Source organism: Ovis aries, chromosome 14, assembly GCF_016772045.2.
Source record: "Ovis aries strain OAR_USU_Benz2616 breed Rambouillet chromosome 14, ARS-UI_Ramb_v3.0, whole genome shotgun sequence".
In the NCBI taxonomy this organism is placed as follows: domain Eukaryota; kingdom Metazoa; phylum Chordata; class Mammalia; order Artiodactyla; family Bovidae; genus Ovis; species Ovis aries.
In genome coordinates this window covers 46,207,810-46,233,780 of record NC_056067.1, presented here as the reverse complement: position 1 = coordinate 46,233,780, position 25,971 = coordinate 46,207,810, and the positions used below count along the sequence as shown (strand labels likewise).

General features: G+C 36.3%; 1 protein-coding gene across 5 annotated transcripts; it reads left to right on the top strand.

Annotated features, from left to right (window-relative positions):
• Nucleotides 1-82: 82 nt before the first annotated feature.
• Nucleotides 83-25,768, top strand: ZNF567 (zinc finger protein 567). 5 transcript variants are annotated; one of them, XM_027977398.3, is made up of 6 exons: nt 83-134; nt 1,332-1,431; nt 3,554-3,627; nt 19,510-19,636; nt 19,891-19,977; nt 23,396-25,768. In XM_027977398.3, the coding sequence occupies exons 3-6, from the start codon at nt 3,619-3,621 to the stop codon at nt 25,114-25,116; spliced, it is 1,944 nt and encodes a 647-aa protein (XP_027833199.1). In that variant the 5' UTR covers nt 83-134; nt 1,332-1,431; nt 3,554-3,618; the 3' UTR covers nt 25,117-25,768. The 5 variants fall into 5 exon arrangements, with proteins under 5 accessions (XP_027833199.1, XP_060254516.1, XP_060254515.1 ...); XM_060398533.1 differs by having other exon boundaries at nt 1,332-2,370; XM_060398532.1 differs by having other exon boundaries at nt 83-329.
• Nucleotides 25,769-25,971: the final 203 nt, after the last annotated feature.

Below are 25,971 nucleotides of genomic sequence, written 5' to 3'. Positions count from 1 at the left end.
AAGGCCACAAAAGCCCGGATGTCGAGAAGGCGCGCGCCGAGGCCACGGCGGTGAAGACAGGCCGCTGAGACCCTTGGGAGGCAGAGCTCGCGCGGGAGTGCGCAGGCGCAGACGGCTGTCTCCCCCTTTCGAAGGTGAGGCTAGTAGGTCCAGTGGGTGCTGGGCGGGTGTGTGTGATGTTGGGACGCGGTGGGCATTGCCTAGGAGGGAGGTGGGAACCTGGGCTGGGAACCCCAAGGAAAGAAGAGGGAACCTGGACTGAGAGAAGGCCGGGAAGGAAAGCGAGAATCCGGGCCCTAGATAAAACGAGGAGGGAAGCGAGAACCTAGGCAGGGGAAGAAACTGGGAGCAAGTGCTGGGAACGCCGAGGTAGAACAGGGAGCCCGAGGCGGCTGAGAGCTCGGCCTGGTACATACAGGCGTTCTCATTGTGTAGCTTTTTGTGCCTCTTCTTGTGTGTGTGTGTGGACATGTGTTACTCTGTGCCGTGTTATGGAACCTATTGTTTATGAAAGTCAGAGGGTCTCTGTGTGGTCTAATTTTTAAATTAGGTGCGAGTCTGTGTTTGAGGCTGTGCAACTTTGAAGTGGCAACAGTAAGGGGTTTGTGAGTAAAATTTTGCTACTTTGCATAGAAGTATGTAATGGGCTCTATGAGTTTATGCATGATGTGTGGCTATGGGATTGGGATTGTGTAGTGGGTGATACAACAGTGAATATGTCACATTTTAAAGTATTTGTGCACACAAGTAAGTACACAATTCACTGTGACTGTGAATGTGGCTGGTTCATTGTATGACTGAGATGAAACACTTGAGAAAGTAGATTCAAGACTAGTAAGTACTATGTATTATTTAGATTGTCAGAATATCGGCCATTTTATATGCCTGTAAAATTTGCTTCTGGCAAATAGACAAGTGAAAAAATACATAGTTTTTCATTGGAGAGGAGGAGGTAAAATAATTTTCAGGTGGTACGATCTTGTATTGGGAAACCCCATATTGACTAATGACCAGTATGTTGACATAAGTAGAACACTGTTGGGAGCACAGAAAAAACTTTCTCCCATAACTGCTGCTCTCAAAGTTTGTATTTGGGTGCATTTCTGGACAATAAAGGTTCAATAATTTCTTCAGTCGTTACAAAGATGCTGAACATTCAAACACGAGATCAGCCTCATTTAGCTGAATAGGATGTTCACTGTAGAAATCAGTACTTCAAACTTGTTTTAAAAGCAAAAACGCTCCCTCCTGCTGGAAGTCTGCTGTGTGGAAGAAAATGTGATCGGTTTCTTCTCTAATCCCTCTATTTGTCCCCTCTTTATTCCTTCTAGGTTGATAGTCTTCAGCTGGAATGGATTGGGAGCTGAAAAAGAGAAATCATAAGTCAAGGACAAAAACAGGCTAACATGACTGGTACCATTATAATATAGTGTAAGTCATATCTTACTTTGGCATGGCCAACTCAATGAACATGAGTTTGAGTGAACTCCAGGAAATAGTGAAGGACAGGGAAGCCTGGTATGCTGCAGTTCCTGGGGTTACAAAGAGTCGGACACAACTCAGTGGTTGAACAACAACAAATACCTTACCTTCTGAGAGACCCCACTGTTGGGAACTTCCAGATACAGTTTCCTTTTTATGGGCACAACCACTTCTCCAGATACCTCTCTTGGCATGCAGTGACCCACCTACTTGTAGGTCTTGTTCTCTCCTGTCAGTCCTCTTGGACAGTATCTAAGCCAACCTAGGCATGCTCCATCATCCATGGATTCCCCATCTGGAGCTCAGATGAGAATTAGCCCCTTAGTCACCACCACTCCACTGCCCCATATTGTGGAAGCATGTACATTTCTGCCCCAAATTCTTTCACTACTTTGATTTATAGTAGAAGTAGAATTAGGGTCTAAGGGGGCTTCCCTGGTGGCTCAGAGGTTAAAGCGTCTGCCTCCAATGCCGGAGACCCAGGTTCGATCCCTGGGTCGGGAAGATCCCCTGGAGAAGGAAATGGCAATCCACTCCAGTATTCTTGCCTGGAGAATCCCATGGATGGAGAGGCCTAGTTGGTTACAGTCCATGGGGTCGCAAAGAGTCGGACATGACTGAGTGACTTCACCTCACCTAGGGTCTAAGGAGCTCCTTGTTTGTTATAAGGGAGGAAGAAGCATCTAATTGTCTTCTCCCTAGAAAACTGTTTTACAAATAATTTGCTCTCTTAAAGAGACATTCCCTTTTCTTAGCCTCTTCCTCCTTGGAGTTAAATTAATGGTAGCAAAACTTTACAGTCAGCTGCTTTTTAAGACTTTATTTTAGCATGAGGGACAATTAAAAGCTTGTTTGCTCACCATCTTTGGGACATCTGCTGAGACTGAGGTAGGAAAACTTCTTATTTACCATCCTGTTAAAAATAATGACAACAGAAAACTCAGAGGCTTGCTGGAAAAGACATTAACAAGTCGATAGACTGTGTCTGTGTATCAGAAAACTATGGGAAGTGGCTGTCAAAATACAAGATACAAAGGTGGTATGGTTTGTAAAAAAAAAATTTGATGTTCCTGACAGACTCAAAAATTAAAGATTTAAGAACCAGAAGACACATGGTAAGTGTCAAAACTGACATTTCATGAAGTTTCTGTAAAATTTCAGTAAAATTTTTAAACTTTCCAAAGTTGTTAGGAGATAATGAACAAGACAGAAGCGGTTAAAGAAAAATAATGGAGGTGGGGAGTAGGCCTACCTGATACTAAAATATGTTTTAAAACTGTAATAACTGCAGAGTAGTCCTGGCAGTTAAATGAAAAGATCAGTGGAACTAAATATGAAGTCCAGATATACTCAAATATGTAAAGGAAATAAAGTATATGATTAAAAAAGCTATAAAATTATTTTAGATATTTACAGGATTAATTTCCTTCCTTTAAAAAATATCTAGTATCCATCCAGAAAATAGTTATTAGAAAAGTGAAAAAATTTTGAGACCTGTCACAGACAGGAAACTGAAGATGGACTGCGGTAATGTCTGCAGGGCCTGGTGGTGGCTGTAGACTGGGGAGTTGGTGGTCTGACTCAGTCTGACTTGTCTTGTATTTTTTTTTTAAAGTTTTTTTTTTTTAAACTTCAGAAGCTTATCCTCTCTCATAATGAGAAAAATAAGAGCTAGAATCACAGTGTATACTTTAGCAAGCATCGAGAACTTTGTATCAGTGGTACTCAGGGTATGGGGTGACAGGTATTTTCATGAATTGTTGGTCATGATGTAGGTTGAGCCTTAATGGAGAAGAGCTTGGAAGTAGTAGGCAGCTTCGGAGAGAAAAGTGGTACTAGAGAGGAGAGTGGCTTGCCCAGAATCTAACTTTTTGCTCCAATATCCTGTATCTCTAGCTTTGGGGATGAAATAATATTTGTTTAGCTCATTATCCCCCTGTATTTGTGTGGACAGAGTGGACAAGCACCAAAGCAAAGGAAATAGAGTCGATTTTAATTGAGTCGTAAGTCATGAGAGCTGAAAGACGTATGTGGTGTCATGTGGCTTCTTTTCATGTTGGTTTTGCCTTAGGAGCCACCCCTTTTCTAAAGAAGAGCCCAAAGGAAGACTGGTCATCTCCTGTAAATCTCAAAACCATGGCTCAGGTGAGATGATGGCTCTTCTCCCTTTTCTGAAATAGTTTTGTTTGTTTAAAGACTGTTTGAGCACTTGCTTTTCTTGCACTAAAATCCTCCTGTTTGCCTTCCCCTTCAGGAAGGCAGTACCCACTTGTTCTGTTGGTCAGATAAGCTTTTACCTTCCACGAGTACTCCTTCTAATTTTAACCAGTGTTCATGTATTAAGTGGGTGTAATCATTCAACATCTTTTCTCAGTCTTCTCCCAGAAACAGTGCTAGAACAAAAATGCATTTCCTCAAATTAAATGAGACTGTAGTACTGCATGGAAGAGGGCATGGCAACCCACTCCAGTATTCTTGCCTGGAGGATCCCCATGGACAGAGGAGCCTGGCATTCTACAGTCCATAGGGTCTCAAAGAGTAGGACGTGACTGAGCAGCGAAGCACAGCACAGCACATAATACAGCATGCACCTTCTTGCAAAGAAAAGAACAGTCAGGATGAAGATAGAATTGACAGATTGCTGTTAGTTAAGTGTCAAGAAGTCCTGTCTTGAGGTGTTGAGATGAGAGCTATGCTTGGCAGATTGTACAAAAACCCAGAATCCTCTATTTCTCCCCTCTGATCCTTCAAGAGATCCCTGAATTTAAACTGTTAATGTGTATTTTAATATCTTCTTCTCCCATAATGGTTTGTCTTAAACATTCTTCTAATGTGCTTTGGGTTTAATACTAGGCAAAATGTAAGATAAGAGTTAACTGTTCAGTGTTATTGGCAGAGTTTCTGTTTGGGCTTCCCTGGTGGCTCAGCTGGTAAAGAATCTACCTGCAATGTGGGAGACCTGGGTTCAATCCTTGGATTGGAAAGATCCCCTGGAGAAGGGAATGGCTACCCACTCCAGTAGATACTGGTGGTGGTTACATAACATTGTGAACGTACTTAATGGCAATTAATTATATACTGAAAACTGGTTAAAATGATAAATTTTTATGTCACATATGTTTCACCACACATAGACACACACACACACAGTTAAACAGTAAAGTATAAGAAACACAAACATCCATAAGTGAGCATTGGGGTGAACAGTTGGAGGATTGAAAAAAAGAGCAAAGGTATTATACCATCAGCAGTATCTATTTCCAGAGCTTTTTCACATTCCAAAGAGAAAGAAAGGGAAAGTCGCTCAGTCGTGTCTGACTCTTTGTGACCCCATGGACTGTAATCTGTGGAATTCTCCAGACTAGAATACTGGAGTGGGTAACCATAATGTTTTGTTGTTTTCAGTGTACCAGTCTTGCAAATGTTTGTTGTATTAACACTGAGGTGTTTTTTATGTTGTTGTAAATACTGTTCATTTTTATTTCAAATTCCCATTGTTTCTTGCTAAAATGCAGTTGATTGGTATATGAAAATGCAATTTGATTATTAACCTACCTTCTCTCTAAACTTATTCTAGTAATTTTTTGGTAGATTCTTTAGGATTTTCTTTACACATAATCATGTCAGATGTGTAATATTACTGTTGTCCATCTTTGCTTTCCAATCTATATTCCTTTTATTTCTGTCTGGCTTTACTACATTGTCTAGAACTTTCAGTGCAGTGTTGATATAAGTAATGAAAACAGATATCTTTGCCTTATTCCTGACTAAGGGGAAAGGCATATAGTTTTTGACTAAGTGTAACATTGGTTTTACATAAATGCTCTTTATCAGATCTATCAGGTTGAAGAAATTCTTGATTAGTGATCATTTTTATCACAAATGAATGTTGAATTTTGTTAAAAGTTTTTATGCTTCTGTTGTTTTTTATGTATTATATGGTTTTCCCCCTTTTAAAATTAACATGATGAGTTATATTGACTGATTTTTGAAGTGCTAAACCAGCTTATCCCTAGGATAAATCCCACTTGGTCATGATAGATTCATATATTCATTTTTCACATATTGCTAGGTGAATTTACTAACACACTGTTAAGGATTGTTTTGTCTGTGGTTCATAAATAATTTGGTCTGTAGTTTTTCTTGTAATGTTGTTGTCTAGTTTTGCTATGAAGGTAATGTTAACTTATAGAATGAGTTGAGAACTGTTCTCTCCTTTTATTTTCTGCAAGAATTTGTGTAGAATTGTTATTATTTCTTCCTTAACTGTTTGTTAGAATTCACCAGTGAAGCCATCTGAGCCTCAGGGTTTGTTTGTGGGAAGATTTTTTACTATCAGTTCAATTTCCTTGATAGAATTGTGGCTATTAATGCTATTCAGGCTACCCGTGTGGCTCAGACAGTAAAGAAGCTGCCAGCAATGCAGGAGACCTGAGTTCAGTCACTGAGTTGGGAAGATCCACTGGAGAAGGGAATGGCAACTCTCTTCAATATTCTTGGCTGGAGAATTCCATGGACAGAGGAGCCTGACATACTATAGTCCATGGTGTTACAAAGAGTTGGACACGACTGAATGACTTAACACTTTCACTTTCATGCTATCAATTTTTTTCTCTTCAGTGAGCTTTTATAATTTATGTCTTTTAAGCAATTTGTCCATTTCATCCAAGTAATAAAATTTATCGGCACAAAGTTGTTCAAAAATCTACTTTTTATCCTTTTGATGTTTATGTAATCTGTAATGGTGCCCCTCTTTCATTCTGTTGTTGATTATTTGTGACTTTTAGTTCTTTCCTTGATCAGTTGACTAGAGATTTATCAATTTCGCTGATTTTTTTCAAAGCAGCAACCTTTGGTTTCATTGATTTCCTGTTTTTCTGTTTCCTGTTACTTCATTTCTGCTCTTACACTTTGTGTTTCCTTTCCTTTTCATTACTTTGGATTTAATTACCTCTTATTTTGTACATGGAAGATTATATCATTGATATTGGACTTTTTTTCCCCTGTAGGACATTTAACGCTATAAATTTCCCTCTAACTAATTTAGACATGTTGTATTTTCATTTTTATTCATTTGAAAATATTTTCTAATTTATCTCATGCTTTCCTTTTTGACTCATTTGTTTAGAGGAAGTCTGTTTAATTTTCAAATATTTGGGGATTTTCCAAATAGCTTTCTCCTATTGATTTCCAGTTTAAATTGGTTACAATCAGGAACCATGCTGTATATGATTTCATTCTTAAATTTATAGACTTCTTTTGTACCACAGATTATAGTACCATCTGATGAATGTTCTATATGTACTTGTAGAGGGTGTATATTCTAGTGTTGTTGGATGGTGTATTCTGTAAATAATCAAGTCAAATTGCTTGATTATGATGGTAAAGTTTTCTATAGCCTTATTGATTTTCAGTCTGTTATACCAGTGACATAAAAGGAAGTCAGAATCTTAAGTTACAAGTGTGGCTGTGAAAGTGAGTCACTCAGTTGTGTCCAACTCTTTGTGATCCCATGGACTGTAGCCCTTCAGCCTCCTCTGTCCATGGAATTCTCCAGGCCAGAATACTGGAGTGGTTAGCCATTCCCTTCTCCAGGGGATATTCCCAACCCAGAGATCGAACCTGGGTCTCCCACATTGCAGGTAGATTCTTTACCATCTGAACCTCCAGGGAAGCCCAAAACTATTAATGGAAAGTCTGACTGAGCTTTTTTAAATGAATGGAATAGGATGACACTGCTGATCACTCTTGGCATCACTGAAGCAGGACAGCCAGACATCACATGCTCCTGACAGGACAGTGATGGTGGTTTAGTCGCTAAGTCATGTCCAACTCTTGCGACCCTGTGGATTGTAGCCTGCCAGGCCCCTCTGCCCATGGCATTCTCCAGGGAAGAATACTGCAGTGGGTTGTCATTTCTTTCTTCAGGGGATCTTCCTGATGCAGGAATTGAACTCAGGTCTCCTGCATTACAGGGAGATTCTTTACTGACTGAGCTACATGTAGGATTCATGTGGCTGTAATTGTGTCTATTTTAACTTTCGGTTCTATAAGTTTTTACTTAATATATTTTGAAGTTCTGTTTTTAGATGGATTTATATTTAGGATTGTTCTTTTTATGAATTGATCTCCTCTGTCATTATAAAATGCCTTACTTGGGACTTCCCTGGTGGCCTTGTGGCTAAGACTCCATGCTTCCTTTGTAGGGGGCGTGGGCTCAGTCCCTGGTTGGGGAACTAAGATCTCACATGCCACACAGTGCAGCCAGAAAATAAATAAATAAGTTAAAATAAAGTACCTTTCTTAATCCCTGACAATATTCTTTTTTCTAAAATCTATTCTGTTTGATACTATTATAGCCATTCTGGCATTCTTATGATTAGTATTTATTATTAATTTTAATTTTTTGGGAATATCCTAAATGCTTTTTAACCTGGAGCATCTCCCACCTTTCTTTATTTTTTTCAGCTGATTTACAATATTACATACATTTCAGGTGTACAACATAGTGATTCACAGTTTTTAAAGGTTAAGCTCCATTTATAGTTATTACACTTATTGGCTGTATTCCATGTGCTGTGCAGTATATTCTGGTAGCTTATTTATTTTATGCCTAGTAGTTTATGCCTCTTAATCTCCTACACCTATCTTACTCCTCCCTCCTTCCCTTTCCCCACTGGTATCCACTAGTTATCTCTGTCTGTAAGTCTTGTTTCTGTTTTGTTATATACATTTGTTTTATTTTTTAGATTCCACACATTCATGATGACATATAGTATTTGGGTATTTCTCTGACTTGCTTCACTAAATATAATACTTTCCAAATCTATCCAGGTTGTTGCAGATGGCAAAATTTCATTCTTTTTTTTATGGCTGAGTAATATTCCTGTGTATGTATGTGTGTGGCTATTCACTATGTCTTCTTTATCCATTCATCTGTTGATGGGCACCTAGGTGGCTTTCACATCTTGGCCAATATAAATAATGCTCTGAACGTTGGGGTGGTGCATGTGTCTTTCTGAATTAGTGTTTTTACATTTTACCCAGGAGTGAAATTGCTAGGCCATGTGACAGTTCTAGTTTTAGTGTTCTGAGAGCTTCCAACTGTTTTTCACAGTGGCTGCACCAGTTTACATTCCCACAAGCAGACTATAAGGGTTCCTTTTTCTCCACATCCTTGTCAGTGTTTGTTAGTCTGTGGTCTTTCTGATGATAGCCATTCTGACAGGTGTGAGATGGTATCTCATTATGGTTTTGATTTGCATTTCTCCGATGTTAGTGATCTTCATATGCCTGTTGGCCATCTCTGTGTTTTCTTTGGAAAAATGTCTGTTCAGTCTTCTGCCCATTATTTACTTGGGTTATTTGGGGTTTTGTTTTAATATTGAATTTGTATGCTGCTTATATATTAATAGTTTGGATGTATATGTGTTCAGTCATGTTTGACTCTTTGTGACCTCATAGACTATATAGCCCACCAGGCTCCTCTGTCCTTGGAATTTTCTAGGCAAGAATATTAGAGCAGGTTGCCACTTCTTTAGGGGATCTTCCTGACCCAGGGATTGAAGCTGCATCTCCTGTGTCTCCTGCATTGGCAGGTGGATTCTTTACCACTGTGCCACCTGGGAAGCCTGTAATTTGGACCCTTTATTGGTCATTTGCAGAAACTTTCCCATTCTGTAAGTTGCCCTTTCATTGTGTTGATGGTGAGCCCATGTATTTTGAGATTGATATTCAGCTGTAGATTCAAGGGTATCACTCTACATATGTCTGGAGAGGCCTCTGTCTCTGTCTCTCTCTCTCTGCTGCTCCTTCCTCTTCAGTATTTTGCTTAGCAGTTCTAGCCATCTTGGACTCTTCAAACTCCCATCTCTGTTTCTTCCACTCAGAAAGACTGCTGGGCTCTGTGTTTTCCCTCCCTGTGCTGTGACCTGTAAATTGCCTATAAGCTGTAAGCTGGGCAGTCAAAGCTTACTTTGTTCCCTTTCAGAGCTCACCGTGCTCTGTTTTTAAGCACTGTCAGCCAATGCTTAAAAACATATGTTTAATCTATTTTTTTTACAATTTTTTAATTGTTTACAGCAGAAGAGAATTTCCTCTATCAGTTAATTTCCATAGAAGTTGATTTGTTTTGTTGGACAGTTAAGTAGGCTGAAAACAAACTTTAAACTTCAGACTCTCTGATTAGTGGCAGCTCGAATCTCTGCTTGATTTCTTTTATATTTAACCAGAGGTCTCAAATTCTGACCCATGAATGCCTTACTGGGGTATCAGCTAAAGGTGTGGATAAAGTTTGTTCAGTGTTTTGGGGCTCCCCCCCACTCCTGCCTCTGGCTTTCATTTCTTCAGGATTTCCCTACTTCTTTTCCAATTACTGTTGTTGTCCTAAATTCTATCTTTTGTTTCTTCAAGCCAGTAGGACCATGGATTTACACCTGAATTTTATTTGCCATACCTGATGTCTACTTGGGACCTGTGTTTAGGCTGAAAGTAGTGTGAATTGGCAGTTCTCCTGTCGTTCTTCTCCTAAGTATAAAACCTTCCCTCCAGTTTCTGTTTGTTTGGGTCACTTTTAAGTGCCTTCAGATAGTTGTTTTTTATAGTCAGCACTCCATATTCATGGGGCTTCCCTTCCACATCCACAAATTCAACCAACCACAGATTGAAAATGTTAAAAAAAAAAATCCCAGAATGTTCCAAAATACAAAATTTGAAATTGCTGGACAGTGGCAACTATTTACATAGCATTTACATTGTATTACATATGGTAAGTCAAGATGATTTAAAGTATATGGAACAATATAAAATAGATTATATATAAATACTACACAGTTTATGTAAGGGACTTGAGTAACTTGAGATTTTGGTATCTACAGGTGGTCCTGAAATCCATCTCCCATGGAAACTGAGGCGTTGATTATATTTTTCTGGAGTTTAGAGCTGTTATCTACAGTAAATGTGAAATAAGAGCTACTCTTCCATTTTTGAAGAAGCCCAAACATACCTTTTTTTTAAATCAAAATTTTTTAAGGTATAATCTACATAGAATAAAAAGCAACTCATTTTAAGTGTTGAATAAGTTTAGGAACTTTGAGAAAGGTATAAAGATTTATTCAGTTACCACAACAATCAAGATTACAAAATTTCCATTACTTCAAAAAGTTCCTTCATGCCCCCCTACAACCAGTTGCTCTACTGCCACCATTGGCCTTTATTAAGGTATTATTAATCATATCTGCTTCTGTCACTGTAAATTAGTTTTGCCTCCTCTAGACTTTCATATAAATGGAATAGAATATTTGCTTTTTAGGGGATTAGCCTATTTAACTCAATGTAATTTTCTTTTGAAATTCATGTTGTGTGTATCAGAATATTCCTTATATTGCTGACTACTGTTATTCCATTATATGAATATACCACAATTTTTTAGTTATACCCTTACTTTTTGATAGACTTTTTTTTTCACTTTTTGACTGTTACAGTGATATGCTCATATGTGGATTATGTGTGAAAAATATATGTTTAACTTTATAAAAAAAAACTTGCCAAACTGTTAAGCAAAGTGGTTGTACCATTTTACTTTCCCACTAGCAGTGTATGATAGTTATTATATTATAGCTGCATGTCTTCACCAACACTTGGTATGGTCACTCTTTAATTTTAGTTAATTCTGCTGCTACTGCTAAATCACTTCAGTTATGTCCGACTCTGTGCGACCCCATAGACGGCAGCCCACCAGGCTCCCTCGTCCCTGGGATTCTCCAGGCAAGAACACTGGAGTGGGTTGCCATTCCTTCTCCAATGCATGAAAGTGAAAAGTGAAAGTGAAGTTGCTCAGTCGTGTCCGACACTTCGCAACCCCATGGACTTCCTCTGCCCATGGGATTTTCCAGGCAAGAGTACTGGAGTAGGGTGCCATTGCCTTCTCCATTAGTTAATTCTAGCAGGTGTGTATTGGCATTTCATTCTTTTGAAATTTTTTGTTTCCCTAACAATTAAAATTGGTGGATATTTTTTATTTCGCATATTTGTCATTGATATATAGCTACTGGATTTGTTTAGATCTTTTGCCAGTTGATTTGGTTGTCTTCTTATTCCTGTATTATGAGAGTTCTTTATATATTCTCAATACAAGTCTTTTGTATGATAGAAATACTGGGAATATCTTTCTCAGTCTATGACTTGATTTTTAATTTTCTTAGTGGTGTCTTTCAGAGCTGAAGTTTTTAATTTTGATAAAATCCAGTTTACCAGGTTTTACATTTTTATGATGGTGCTTTTTGTGCACTACCTCAGAAGTCTTTGCATACTCCAGCATTATGCATATTTTATTCTTTAATATGTAAGTATTATGGTTTTCGATTTTCATTTTAAAGGAGTGATCCATGTCAGTTTCATTCTGTAAGGTAAGAGTTTAAGTTCCCTTTTTCTATTTTCAATGGATACCCAGTTTTTCCAGAGTCTTTTGTGAAAAGAGATCCTTTTTCTACTGAATTATATTGGAGCCTTTGTTGACAATCAGTTGATCATGTGTGTAGGCGTTTTTTATAGTCTGCTTAATTGATTTGTGTATTTATACTTTCACCAAGATAACAGTTTTAGTTAGGGTATTAAGTCCTGGTATCAGGTAATGTGAACCTACCAAATTGTTTTAGGTATAATAGGTATTTTACATTTTCCTATAAATTTTCAAATCAACTCATCAGTCTCTATAAAACAACCTAATGGATTGTGATTAAGTTTTCAAAGATTTATAAGTTGGTTGGAGATAATTGTTAGGTTAACAGTAGTAAGTCTTCTGAACCATGGACCTAGTATATTTCCATGTTTGCTTAGGTCTTCTAAAATTTCTCTCAGCAGTGTTTTGTAGTTTCCAGTGCACAGGTCTTGCAAATATTTTATTAATTTTATTTTTTAACTTCATTCTCAATTGTTTGTTGTTAGTATAAAATAGAATTGAATTTTTTTTTACTATTTTGAGATAAATATGCTGTGACCGTGATAAATTCACTTATTATTTCCTGTACTTTCTACATATCTGGTTATGTCTGTGAATGCAGTTTGCCTTCGCCCTTTCCAGTGTGTTTGCCTTGTATTTTTCGTTCTTTATGCATTGTCTGCAGTGTTCAATAGAACTGGTGGGAGCAGCTCTCCTTGTCTTGCTCCTGATCTTAGGGGAAAAACAACCTTTAACTAATAAGTATGATATTATGTATAAATCTTTTGTAGTTGCATTTCATTAAGTTGAGGAGTTCTATTTCTAATGTTGAGGGTTTTTAATACAAGTATAACAGATGTTAAATTTTGCCTAATGCTTTTTTTTTTTTCATTTGAAATGACCATACGCTTTTCCTACTATATTCTGATATAATGAGGATTATATTATTGATTGTCAGGTATTATACCAATCTTGCATTCCAGTGATAAGCACCACTTGTACATGTGTTATGCTTTTTATATTATCCCTTTATACAATTCACTCTTATTTTTTGGTTTTTAATTGGTATTCATCAAGGCTATTGGTCTGTTCTGGTTTTGGTAACTGTATAAGATTCACCTCATAAAAGGAATAGGAAAATATTCCTCAGTCCTTTATTTTTAAGAAAAAGTTAGTGTAGTATTATCATTGACTCTTAAATGTTTCACAGGACTTACCTTGAAGTCTTCTGGACCTGGAAAAATCTTTGTGGGAATTTCTTGAATTGCAAACTCAGTATCTTTAATAGTTGAGGGTTTTCAGATCTTTTTTTTCTTTGGTATCATGTTTTTAAGTGAAAATATTTGTCCATTTCATCTACACTGTCTACTTTATTGCCTTTAATTTGTTTATGCTGTAGTCTCTTTATTTAATATCTGCAGGATCTGATAGTGGCCATATGTGGCGTCCCTCTTTACTTCTTAAATGTCTGACTAGTGTTCTACCTTTTTTTGTGAGGGGCGGGGGGCTGTTGCAGGTCTTTATTGCTGCATGGGCTTCTCTATTAATAGTGTGACACACCAACTTAGTTGCCCCATGGCATGTAGGATCTTAGTTCCCTGACCAGGGATTGAACCCACATTCCCTGGATTGGAAGGCAGATTCTTAACCACTGGACCACCAGGGAAGTCCCTAGAGGTTTTACATTTTAATGATACTTTAAAGTATCTGGCTTTCAGTTTCATTGATTTTTTTCCCCCTGTTGCTTATTTATTTCCTATTTTACTGATTTTTCCTTTTTTCCAAACTATTTCCTTTACTTGCTTTGAGTTTAGCATACTCTTTTATAAAGCTACTTAAGATAAAAGTTTAAATTATTGATATTAAATCTTTCTTGTTTCCTGATATAAGCAAGCGTTTAAACTTATGTTTTTCTCTTATCCTATTCTTCAAAATTGTATTTAGCCTAATATATTTTATGAAAGTTTTCTTTTTTATTTTTCTTTGACCCTAAATTGATTACTTGGAAGTATATCGTTTAATTTCCCAACATTTGGGGCTTGTCTAGATATGTTATCTTTATTGATATCTAATTTAGTTCATGTGTGGTCAGAAAACATACTTGATGTGATTTTTCTTTAATCTGTTGAGATTTACTTATGATCTATCTTGGTGCATAGTCCATTTACTCTTGAAAAAAGTGTGTTGTGCAAAATATTGAAAGTGGTGGTTTATAAATATCAAATTATTGTTGTTAAGTCGCTAAGTCTGTCTGACTCTTTATGACCGCATGAACTGCAGCACCCCAGGCTTCCCGGTCCTTCACTGTCTCGGCAAGTTTGCTCAAACTCATGTCCATCGAGTCAGTGATGCCATCCAACCTGCTCATCCTCTGTCACCCCCTTCTCCGCTTGCCCTCAGTCTTTACCAGCATCAGGTGTCAGTATTCTTAGAGATGCTGAATGGCTACAGATTTTCCCCCCGTTGGTCTAGTTCTCTCAGTTAGTGATCAACATTAACATCAATTTTGGACTTTTCTGAAATCTCACTTTTCTTTCATCAATTTTTGCCTCATGTGTTTTGAAATTGTTATTTAAGTACATATACAGTTGTAATTGTTACATCTTCCTGATGTATTTACTGTTTTATCCTCAGGAAATGTTCTTCTTTATGTTGTGGTAATACTCCTCACCTCAGCTTGAAATCCGTTCTGTCTGCTTTTACTATAGCCACATCAGCTTTCCCATGTTTAATGTTTTTATGTCCTTCTCCATCCTTTTATTTGAAACATATTTGTGTCTGTGGTATTTAAAATATGTCTCTTGATGACAGAATATATTTTGAAAGTGAAGTGAAAGTGAAAACGCTCAGTCATGTCTGACTCTTTGCGACCCTATGGACTGTAGCCTACCAGGACTCTCCACCCATAGGATGGATTTTCCAGGCAAGATTACTGGAGTGGGCTGCCATTTCCTTTTCCAGGGGATCCTCCCAACTCAGAGATCAAAGCCAGGTCTCCCGCATTGTAGGCAGATGCTTTACCGACTGAGCCACCAGGGAATATATTTTGAGTCCTGCTTTTTTATACATGTTTTATAATCTCAGTCTTGGGACTTCCGTGGCAGTCCAGTGGTTAAGATTCCATGTTTCCAATGCAGGGGACAGGCATTCAATCCCTGGTTAGGGAACTAAGATCCCACAAGCCACATGGGAGTGTTTAGTTCTAAAGTTGGAGTCAGGCCTGCTATTTTGCTCTTTGTTTTCTGATTACCTGACCTGTTTTATTTGAAATCTTTTAAATATACTTTAAATTTTACATTCAGAGAAAAATTAAGTAGAAAGTACAGTGAGTTTCCATTTATTCCCTACCCTGACAAATGCAAAGGCTTCCCTAATATTAGTATCTTGTACCAGAGTGGTATGTTGTTAAAATCAGCGAGCCTACACTGATACATCATTGTCATCCAAAGTTCATAGTTTATATTAAGGTTCATTTTTGGTGCTGTTTATTCTATAGATTTTGACAAATATATAGTGTTACGTATCTGCCATTATAATATACAGACTAATTTCACTGCTCTAAAAATCCTCTGTCCTCTGCCTACTCATCCCTCCCTCTCCTCTATAATCTGTAATAGTGGCAACCACTGATCTTTTTATCTTTTCTGTAGTTTTGACTTTTCCAGAATGTCACATAGTCAAAATCTTACATTCTGTAGCCTTTTCAGATTGGGCTTCTTAACACATTTAAGATTCCTCCTAACCTGTTTTTATGCATCTGTTCCTACATTCTGTTTTACTTTGTGTCAGTCAATAGTGACACAATAATGAATTTTTATTATTCATTTTCATTTCTCTGTTGTATCTATAGTTATATCATCTTGCATTATTTTTTGTGGTTTCTTTAGGGATTATAGTATGCAGCTTCTATAGTATAGTATCTTTAACTTACCATGATTTATTAGAGATAATGCTGAATTACTTAAGGTAAAATATATCAGCTTGCAACATTGTATTTTCATTTACTGACTTCCATGGTTTGCTTTTTGGTTCTCCATGTATGTGATATTTCTGTTTGTAATTAATGGTGTTAAAATGCTTGCTTTAAACCAAGGATCTACAGCCATTAGGTTAAATCCAGTCTGCTACCTATTTTTGTACAGATTGTGAGTTAAGAATAGTTCTTCTAGTTTAAATGTTGGAAAAAATACAAAATCAAAATATTTCTGACCTATTTAAGTTTTTAAAATTTAAATCTCAGTGTCCAAACATGAAGTTTTATTCAAACACAATATTGCTCATTTATTTCATAAATTCTCCATGGTTGTTTTCATGCTAAAACAGCAGAAAAATGTTCACCAATTGCTGCTAAAAATTGAAAAAAAAAAAAAGGAAATGAATATTTATGGTCTTTTATATAAAACTTTTCTCTAACTCTTCATTCTTTCCTAAAGACCTTGGTTATCATCTGGTGTCATTTTTACCTTCAGCCTGAAGACCTTTTTAACCATTTTTGGTTGTACAGTTTTGCTAGTGATGAATTCTTTCAAACTTTATCTGCTCATATAGCTTTATGTAGCCTTTGTTTTTAATAGGTAATGTTGCTGAGCTGAACTGAATGTTGCTGAGTACAGAATTCTTGGTTGATGTTCTCTTAGGCTTTTAGCAGTTTGATTAGGATTTTCTGACTGTAGTTTTCTTTTGTTTTTATTCTTTCGGGGTTCATTAAGCTTTTTTAATGTGTAAGTCAAGTTTTTGCTTATTTTGAATATGTTATGCCATTATTTCCTTAAAATTTTTTCAGACCTTTTTTTTTTCTCTTTCTCTGGGACTCCAATTATATCTGTCTCGCATGACTTTGAAATTGACCCAAAAATCTGTGAATCTGTTATTCATTTTTTTCTTTTTCATTTCCTTTCTATTCAGATGGCTTAATTTCTGTTGATCAATGTAGTCATACTTTATTATGCTTTTTTAAATTTCACTTTGCAGATATTTCATTTTTACAGATTGAAGGTTTTTAGCAATCCTGAGTTGAGCAAGTTTGTAGGTGCCATTTTTCCAACAGTATTTAGTATTTGCTCATGTCGCTGTCAAGATGGCTATTCCTGAAATATTTCACTTTATCATTATTGTATTTGTTATCATCTGTAGTCAGTGATCTTTGGTGTTACTATTACGAAAAGATTACTACTCACAGAAAGCTCTAGTGATGATCAACACATTTTATCTTAAGTATCTTTTAATTCAGACAGGCATATACATTGTTTTTTAGACATAATGCCATTGCACACTTAATAGACTACAATATAATGTACATGTAACTTTTATATGCAGTGCATAATCAAAGAATTTTTGTGACTGGCTTTATTGCAATAATTATTGCAGTGGGCTAGAACTGAAACTGTGATGTCTCCAAGGTATGTCTGCGTTTACAAGGTTAATGTTTGTTCCTTTTCCTATGCTATTGAGCCTATATGGTGAAATTTTCATTTCATTTATTATACTTGGTAGGTATAGAATTTTCAGCTCATGTTTTTTTATCAGTTTATGTTTCGAGATTTTTCATTACTTCTTTGGACGCCTTTAGAACAGCTACTTTGAAGCCTTTTTTTTTTTTTTTTTTGCAAAATCCAACATCTAGGCTCACTAGGAATTAGTTTCCATGAACTATCTTTTTCTGAATATGGGTTATATTCCCCCTCTTATTTTTCTGTTTACATATCTGGTAATTTTTGCTAGAAACCAGGATCTCTTGAATAATGTGTTATAGTAATCTAAATTCTATGTGTCTTGTTTTTTGAGGATTTTTGTTTGTTTTTCTTCTAGTAGATAATTAACTTGCTTGGAATCAAGTTTCAAACCCTGCCCTCCCTGTCCTCTTACTTCCACCCCAAGTGTGAAGCAGCTGATAGTTAGATCTCTTCAGCTTCCTCCTGCTGCTTTTTTCACTCTGGTCCCGTGATGGGTGATGTTCATGTACTTTTAGCTCTCAAAGAATTGGTATATATTAAGGTTTAGATTTGAGGGCTTACTTTCTGCGGTACTCTTTCTTCTAGTGTTTCACCATTTTATGCTTCCTGCTGCTTTGTTAGCCCCAGCTTTCTGACACCTCAGTCCAATAAGGCTCTAGGTTCTGCTTAACTTATAAGCAGGTTGTGTAATGCTGTTAATCAAAAATGCAGAAATCTCGGAATCTCACTTGGTACACTTCTCGTTTTCAAAACTCTTTTCTCGTGTCTTGTTTGCTTTTTCCTAAGTCTCCTTTGATCTCTCTTAACAGTTGCTTAGTTTAACTATCAAACTAGAGTTCTGGCAAAGTTTATACTCAGATTTGGAGTCTCATTCTTCCAATAGTTTTCTCACTTCTAGATAAATGTCACTAAATCTTCAGCTCATCTACCAGTCCTCAATTCTGTCCTTTGTCACCTTTGAGGAAGTAAACTGGTTTTCTGCCTGCAGAGCTGTGGACTTTGGGGTGGGTACCTTCATGCAAAATAGCCACAAACTTAAGAATTCTTACTCAATGTTATCATTTAAGAATAAACTCTCCTCCAATTTTTGCCTACTTTGGTGTCCTTCCAGTGCCTTCTATTACTTTTATTATGTATTGTGTACACATTTTAAAATTATCATCTGAGGCATTGTTTTCTTGACCAGTTCACTCTATTATTGCTAGATATGTCACATTCATGCATTTTTTAGAATTTATTTTTAATAGAAGGAAAATTGCTTTACAATAATGTGTTGGTTTATACTATACATCAACATTAATCAGCCATAGGTATACATATGTCCTCTACCTCTTGAACCTCCCTCCCACCTCTTACCCATTCCACCCCTCTAGGTTGTCACAGAGCCCCAGTTGGAGTTCCCTGAGTCATACAACAAATTCTCATTGGCTATGTATTTTACATATGGTAGTATATGTGTTATCATGCTACTCTCTCCATTCACACCAATGCATTTTAAAACCATATTCTTCCTGCATAACACATTAATCTTAAAGGAGAAAAAAAAATTACCTCATTGGTGAAGCCTGAAAAATTGTTCTGCCCTTGTAATTCACTGTAACATACTTCTGTTGTAGTACCCTTACCACCAGTCTTGTAGATTTGGGTTGACACATACTTTCTTAAAAGTATGTGTTGCATGCTTTGCAGCTGTAACTTCTTGTGAGCAGAGACTATGTATTGTATATCTTGGCACCCAAGTAAACTAATGCAATTTGGGATTGCAAAGTGACTTCACAATACATTTTTAGAATGAGTTATTAAGTAAATATGGTGGCAAGTACTTATACTTTGATTTTTTGTTGTTGTTGCTTCCCTTACAATCTAAATCACAAAACAAGAAAAATGGTAGGCTTTATTTACAAGTTTCATATGAATGCCAGAAAGGAGCAGGATCAAAACTAGTCCCCAAGGATTTACCTGGCAGTCCAGTGGTTAAGACTGTGCTTCCACTGCAAGGAGCACCTGTTCAATCCCTGGGTGGGGAGCTGAGATCCCACATGCTGTATAGGACAGCCAAAAGATTAAGTTATAAAATAAAAAAACTAGTCCCCAATTTCTGGTCAATTTTCTGATCACAGTTCCAAACCATTACAGGGATCAGTGTCATTCAAAGATGTGACTGTGGACTTCAGTCAGGAGGAGTGGCAGCACCTGGATCCTGCTCAGAAGACACTCTACATGGATGTAATGTTGGAAAACTATTGCCATCTCATTTCTATAGGTAAGAAAAATTCTTTGAAACTTTCAGTAGCATGCATTTCCTTTCAGAGTGCCTAAAATACATGTGATCTTGGTCTTCAGGGATGAATTGTTTTGGTTGACAAAAAGGATAATTGTGTCTTCACTTGCCTAGTACAAGGTGTTGTTTACTCTTACACAAAGGAGTATCTTACTTTGCAGAATGGAAATTCAGCTTACTGACTTTTCAAATGTATTAACATCTAAGCAACTTAATCCAAATCTTCCCTTAATCAGGGTGTCACATGACCAAGCCTGATGTGATCCTCAAATTGGAACGAGGAGAAGAACCGTGGACATCATTTAAAGGTCATACCTGCTTAGGTGAGTTTCTGACTCTCAGGCAGATGAAATCTAGTGAAAAATAAATTTAAAGTGATTGGGTGGTGATGACACCTTTGAAATGTTTTGGTAGTATACTTTTAAAGGATCCTAACCTTTGAAATGACCACTGTGCCTGCAAAAATCTTAAATCACACTTTCAAATATCACTCACCCTATAAAATAGACTTTCCTAATTTGCTTGCCACTCTTAATTGCCTAATTAATTGCCTAATTGCCACTGTTAATCAGAATGTACTGTAAGCCTTCCTTCTTTTAGATCTTTTCATCCATTTCTGTCCTTTTTTAGCTTTCTCAGTCCCTTATTGTCTAGCCATTGTATAGGTTTCTTTTAGGCATTCTTATCTATCTTTAAGAAAGAAAACATTCTTGGTTAATATTTCTCAGGTGCTTTCTATTTTATCTCCATATCTTTAGTATCATTCCATATTTGTTTGCTGTGCTAACTCTGAGTTCCCATTCTCACCACAAGTCTAGCTATTAATTCCCTTGCCTTGGCCAAGACAGATAATTCCATAGTTACTGTTTTCTTCCAGTAAGCTTTCATGGTTCATTGTATATGGATGATCATCTTACCTGAAACCGTCCCTTGCTTTGGGTAAAACATTGACTTGTTCTTACCCTGATTCTCTAAGTGATTATTTCCAGCTTAGTCTGTTCTGTTTATACTCTGGCCAGATTGCCTGGAACAGTGCCTTATACATAATAGTCACATAAATCTTTTTTTTTTAATGTATATTATTTCTCTATACTCTCAAGTCCTTTTTCTCTAATTTGTCATCAAGAGATCTACCTTTTAATTATAGTAGTATCATCCATTCTGAGAATTTAAACTCTTTGTTTTATATAAATACCTCTAGCACTGACATACTTGGCACATTTCTCCCACCTTCACTCTAGTGCTTCATAAGTTCTGCACTCTAATGTCTTACCTATTCCAACTTTCCTAGCTCTTAAATTCTTTCCCACTAACTATTTCCAGATTATTTTGTTCCTGCTGTGATACCAGCTTGATTGTCTCTCATAATCTTTGGGGAACCTCTTCACAGTTTGTGTTTATAAGCCTGTGAAATATATTTACATCCTCCTATATTTTCATTTTTCACTGTGGTTTTCTCACTTCTACATAAATATACAGATTGACAGCTACTATATTTCATGTCTTAAAACTGTAATTACAATTTGGCTTTGCTATAATTTTTGTGCTAATTTTTTCAACTTATATTGTTACTTTCCTGACAAGATACTTATTCCCTACTTCTTTTTGTTAATTATATGACATTGAAAGTCTCCTTTATACAAGGATTACCATAGTAAGCCATCATGTGGTCTTTTCAAGTTTTTCTCTTTTGTGGAAACTTGCTAATTTCTACTTGATCTAGTCTCCTAAATGTCCTCTATACATGTAAGGTTTATCATGTCTGTACTTTTCACTGTGTTCACCCTTCTATATAATGTGTATCTTTGAAGTCATGATTTCTTATCCTTGCTCTTCCTTGACTACTCCCCAGCATATCCACCTTTCCTTTTTCTTCATTCCCATGTTGCTTATAACTGTAACACATACAACTCTTAAAGATTATATAATTTGATACTTGACTGTACGTGGTTTAAGGATTCATTCTTTCAAAGATAATATCCTTTGTACTTTCTTTGCTGTAGTATACATGTTAAGTAGTCAGTTGCCCTTTTTCTGTTTATGGAACTGTATGGGGGAGATCTCTCTGTCCTCCATTCACAAAGCATGTACTGATAAGTCCTTTCAGAAGTATTTGCTGAGGTCATGGCTCTGTACATCTGATTGAAGTGGTGGATTCTAACAGACACTACCTATCTATGATCTGCAGTATTAATGTAAACTCAGAAGAATACAAAGAACATAACCAATAAAGAATTATGAGAAAGGATTATTGTCAAAGTTTGCATTTTTAATGAAATATTTATGATACAGTGTAAGCTTATAAAAAGATTTGTTAGAATTTTTTTTATAAACTATAATTGTTTTCAAGTTATAAAGAAACAAATCTTAAATTGATGGTGGGGCATATGTGAAGGGTTTTGATATCATGGAGTGGTAGCATTTTCTTGAAGATTCTCTAAATATGATTAGAAATAACACTAGGAAAAAAGTCAGCTGATTAAAAGAATGTAAGTAAAGCATGTGATTAGGAATAAGTGAGGTATATATACAGCAATAAATATGAGGCTTTACTTATTATGGGTGAGATTTTTCAGATATGTGGACAACGCTGAAAACTTGTTCGAATATAAAAAGTGAGTTTAGGTGCTGTAAAGTTTTATTTACAGGAGAAATTCCTTGTATGTTAGTACTGGAGGCAGTGGACTCAGGAAGAAACAGACTTTTGAGCCTAGATTTAACATTGTTTCACTAGATATGGATGATCTCAAATATAATTATAAATTTATAAGAGAAATAAAGGCTAAGGTTAATGCGTGATCTAGAACCACAGGGAGCAATCTTTCTGGTCCACATATGGAAAACTGGAGTTAAGAATGTTACTGTATCGGAGAAAGACTTGATTCTTTCTTTAAACCTCAAAAATTAAGTTAGCAGTTGAAAAGAATAATTATAATTAATTGTCATGAAAGTTCCTGTTGGGGGACTTCCCTGGTGATTCAGTGGTTAAGAGTCTGGGCTTCCACTGTAGAGGGTATGAGTTCAGTCTCTGGTCAGGGAACTAAGATCCTGCATGCTGCACAATTTGGTGGAAAAAAAGCCATTTGTTTTTAATAAAAATAAAGTTCCTGTTGGGAGTGTTTTCTTTGTACTTCCCTCACAAGAAAAAATGATTCCCAGTTATATGGAGGATTAGAGTGTAGACTATAGGATTTTTTTCCCTAAATGCTAGGAAAATAATTAATGCTTGGAAAGATTTATTGATGGCTGTGTGGAAGGGGGTTGGTGGAACAACTGAAAGTATTTTACCTCACAATCTAGGGATGAACATGTAAAAGCTCTAATCTGTGTCCTCCAAACACTTACCTCTAAAATTTTCCCTGAACTAGCTTTTCTACTAATTTGTCTTGTTCATCCTACTTAAATCTTAATGCCATAGGTTCAGTTGATTGCCTCTAAATCCACCTATCCAAGCATGAATTCCTCTTCTACTATTCTTGTGTCTCTTTCCTTTACTGTTTCTTGTCTTTGTTTCACTTTCTGTATGAAGTTCTGGTACATAGTGCAAATGTTACTAGCATTCATTACTTATTTTTCACCTTTTTCCACACTGAGGCAGAGTGTTTAATTTAGGTTCCATGTCTTTTCCCAGGCAAGGAATAGTTTGTCCTTGATCTTTTTTGGCCTCATACACATATACAATTCCTTTTCATAGAAAATATGTAAGATTCACAAGTTGTTATTAATTATATTCTTTTCTAGAAGAAAACTGGAAAGCCGAAGACTTTTTATTGAAATTCAAGGAACAGCAAGATAAGTATTCTAGATCAGTTATATTAATCAACCACAAAAAGCTGGTTAATGAGAACGGTAGTACATGTGAAAAGACATTTACTTTAAGTAAAAACTCTATTAATTCAAAAAAGCTACCTCCTGAATATGACACTCATGAAAAGATTTTAAAAAATGTTTCAGAATTAATCATCAGTAATCTAAGTCCTACAAGAAGGAGACTTAGTGAGTGTAATGGGTATGGGAAATCACTCCTCAATACTAAACCAGAGACAGCTCACTCTGGAGTCAAATCTCATAATCAACGTGGGAGGACCATCAGTCATAATGAAACGATCACGCAATATCATAAGATGGAAACACCAGCACAGTCATTTGAATATAATGACTGTGAGAAAGCCTTTTTTAAAAGAGGAGGCCCAATTACACATAGTAGAACTTACAGAAGGGGAAACACATCTGATTATAATAAAAGAAGAAGAACAACCAATATTGAAAAAAAGCATACATGCACTGAATGTGGGAAGTCCTTTTGCAGGAAATCAGTATTGATTCTGCATCAGGGAATTCACACAGAAGAAAAACCCTATCAATGTCATCAGTGTGGAAATTCATTTAGGAGGAAATCCTATCTCATTGATCATCAGAGAACTCACACAGGAGAGAAACCCTTTGTTTGTAATGAATGTGGTAAGTCTTTCCGCCTAAAGACAGCCCTCACTGATCATCAGCGAACACATACAGGGGAGAAATCATATGAATGTCCACAATGTAGGAATGCCTTTAGATTGAAATCACACCTCATTCGTCATCAGAGAACTCACACAGGAGAGAAACCATATGAGTGTAGCGACTGTGGGAAGTCTTTCCGCCAGAAAACAACGCTCTCCCTACATCAGAGAATTCATACAGGAGAAAAACCCTATATTTGTAAAGAATGTGGAAAGTCCTTTCATCAGAAGGCAAACCTTACTGTACATCAAAGAACTCATACAGGGGAAAAACCCTATATTTGTAATGAATGTGGGAAATCCTTCTCCCAGAAAACAACCCTTGCTCTTCATGAGAAGACTCATAATGAAGAGAAACCTTATATTTGTAATGAATGTGGAAAATCCTTCCGCCAGAAGACAACCCTTGTGGCACACCAGAGAACACATACAGGGGAAAAATCCTATGAATGTCCTCACTGTGGGAAGGCTTTTAGAATGAAGTCATACCTCATTGATCATCACAGAACTCACACAGGAGAGAAACCATATGAATGTAATGAATGTGGAAAGTCCTTCAGTCAGAAGACAAATCTCAATTTACATCAGAGAATCCACACAGGAGAGAAACCTTATATTTGTAATGAATGTGGGAAGTCTTTTCGCCAGAAAGCAACCCTCACTGTACATCAGAAAATACATACAGGGCAGAAATCCTATGAATGCCCTCAGTGCGGGAAAGCCTTTAGCAGGAAATCATATCTCATTCATCATCAAAGAACTCATACAGGAGAGAAACCATACAAGTGTAGTGAATGTGGGAAGTGCTTCCGCCAGAAGACAAATCTCATTGTACATCAGAGAACTCACACAGGGGAGAAACCATATATTTGTAATGAATGTGGTAAGTCCTTCAGTTATAAGAGAAATCTTATTGTCCATCAGAGAACTCACAAGGGAGAAAACATGGAAATGCAGTAATAAATGATGTGATTTCTTTGTGAAGTCTTTCTAAGTTATTGTAAAACTTTGTTTTTTTTTAAAGCATGCTTAAACATATATATGAGGTAATTTTAATCACAAATGTAATAATAATTATTAACTTAATGTACTGTACCACATAAATATTTATCTATGTTTACTAGCATATGAAATGGGTGTGATCATTGATATTGAACTTTTTATCAGCAATGAAGCTAATTTTCTAAGTTTTTGAGTTCTCCTGACTCAGTTTATTTTTTTAAGTGCTTATATAGTACATGCAGAGGCAAGATACAAAATGCTTATAAGCATCAGCCTCCATAAGAGGAAGAAAATATGAAATAAACTTCTTGCACTCTTCAGAACAAAATGTAGTTGTTACTACCCCCAAAGTTTGACCACTTCCCGGTTTTTAACATGAAATAGTTTTCTTCTTCAAACTATATACATATTTTGTTATTCATTATAAATTCTTTTGTGTTGTTTCACTCAACATTTTAAAGATTCATACATTATTGCATGTGGCAGTAGTGTATTCATTTACATTCTGTATACTATTCCATTTTAAGAATATACTGCTATTTATCAATCCTCTTGATGGGTATTTGTATTTTTTTATAATTTTGTGTTGTAATAAAAACGTGGCTGTAAATATTCTTGTATATGTCTGTCTGTGGGGGTGTGTGTGTGTATGCTTGTATTTCTGTTGATTTTATACAAAGACTGAAATTACTCAATCCCAGGGTGTGTATAAAAGGTTTTGTTATGGTTGATACTGCCAGAGATCTCTCAAACTTTTCTCAACATGGGATGATTCACTTTGGAGAGTATTATGATATACACGGTATATGTAAT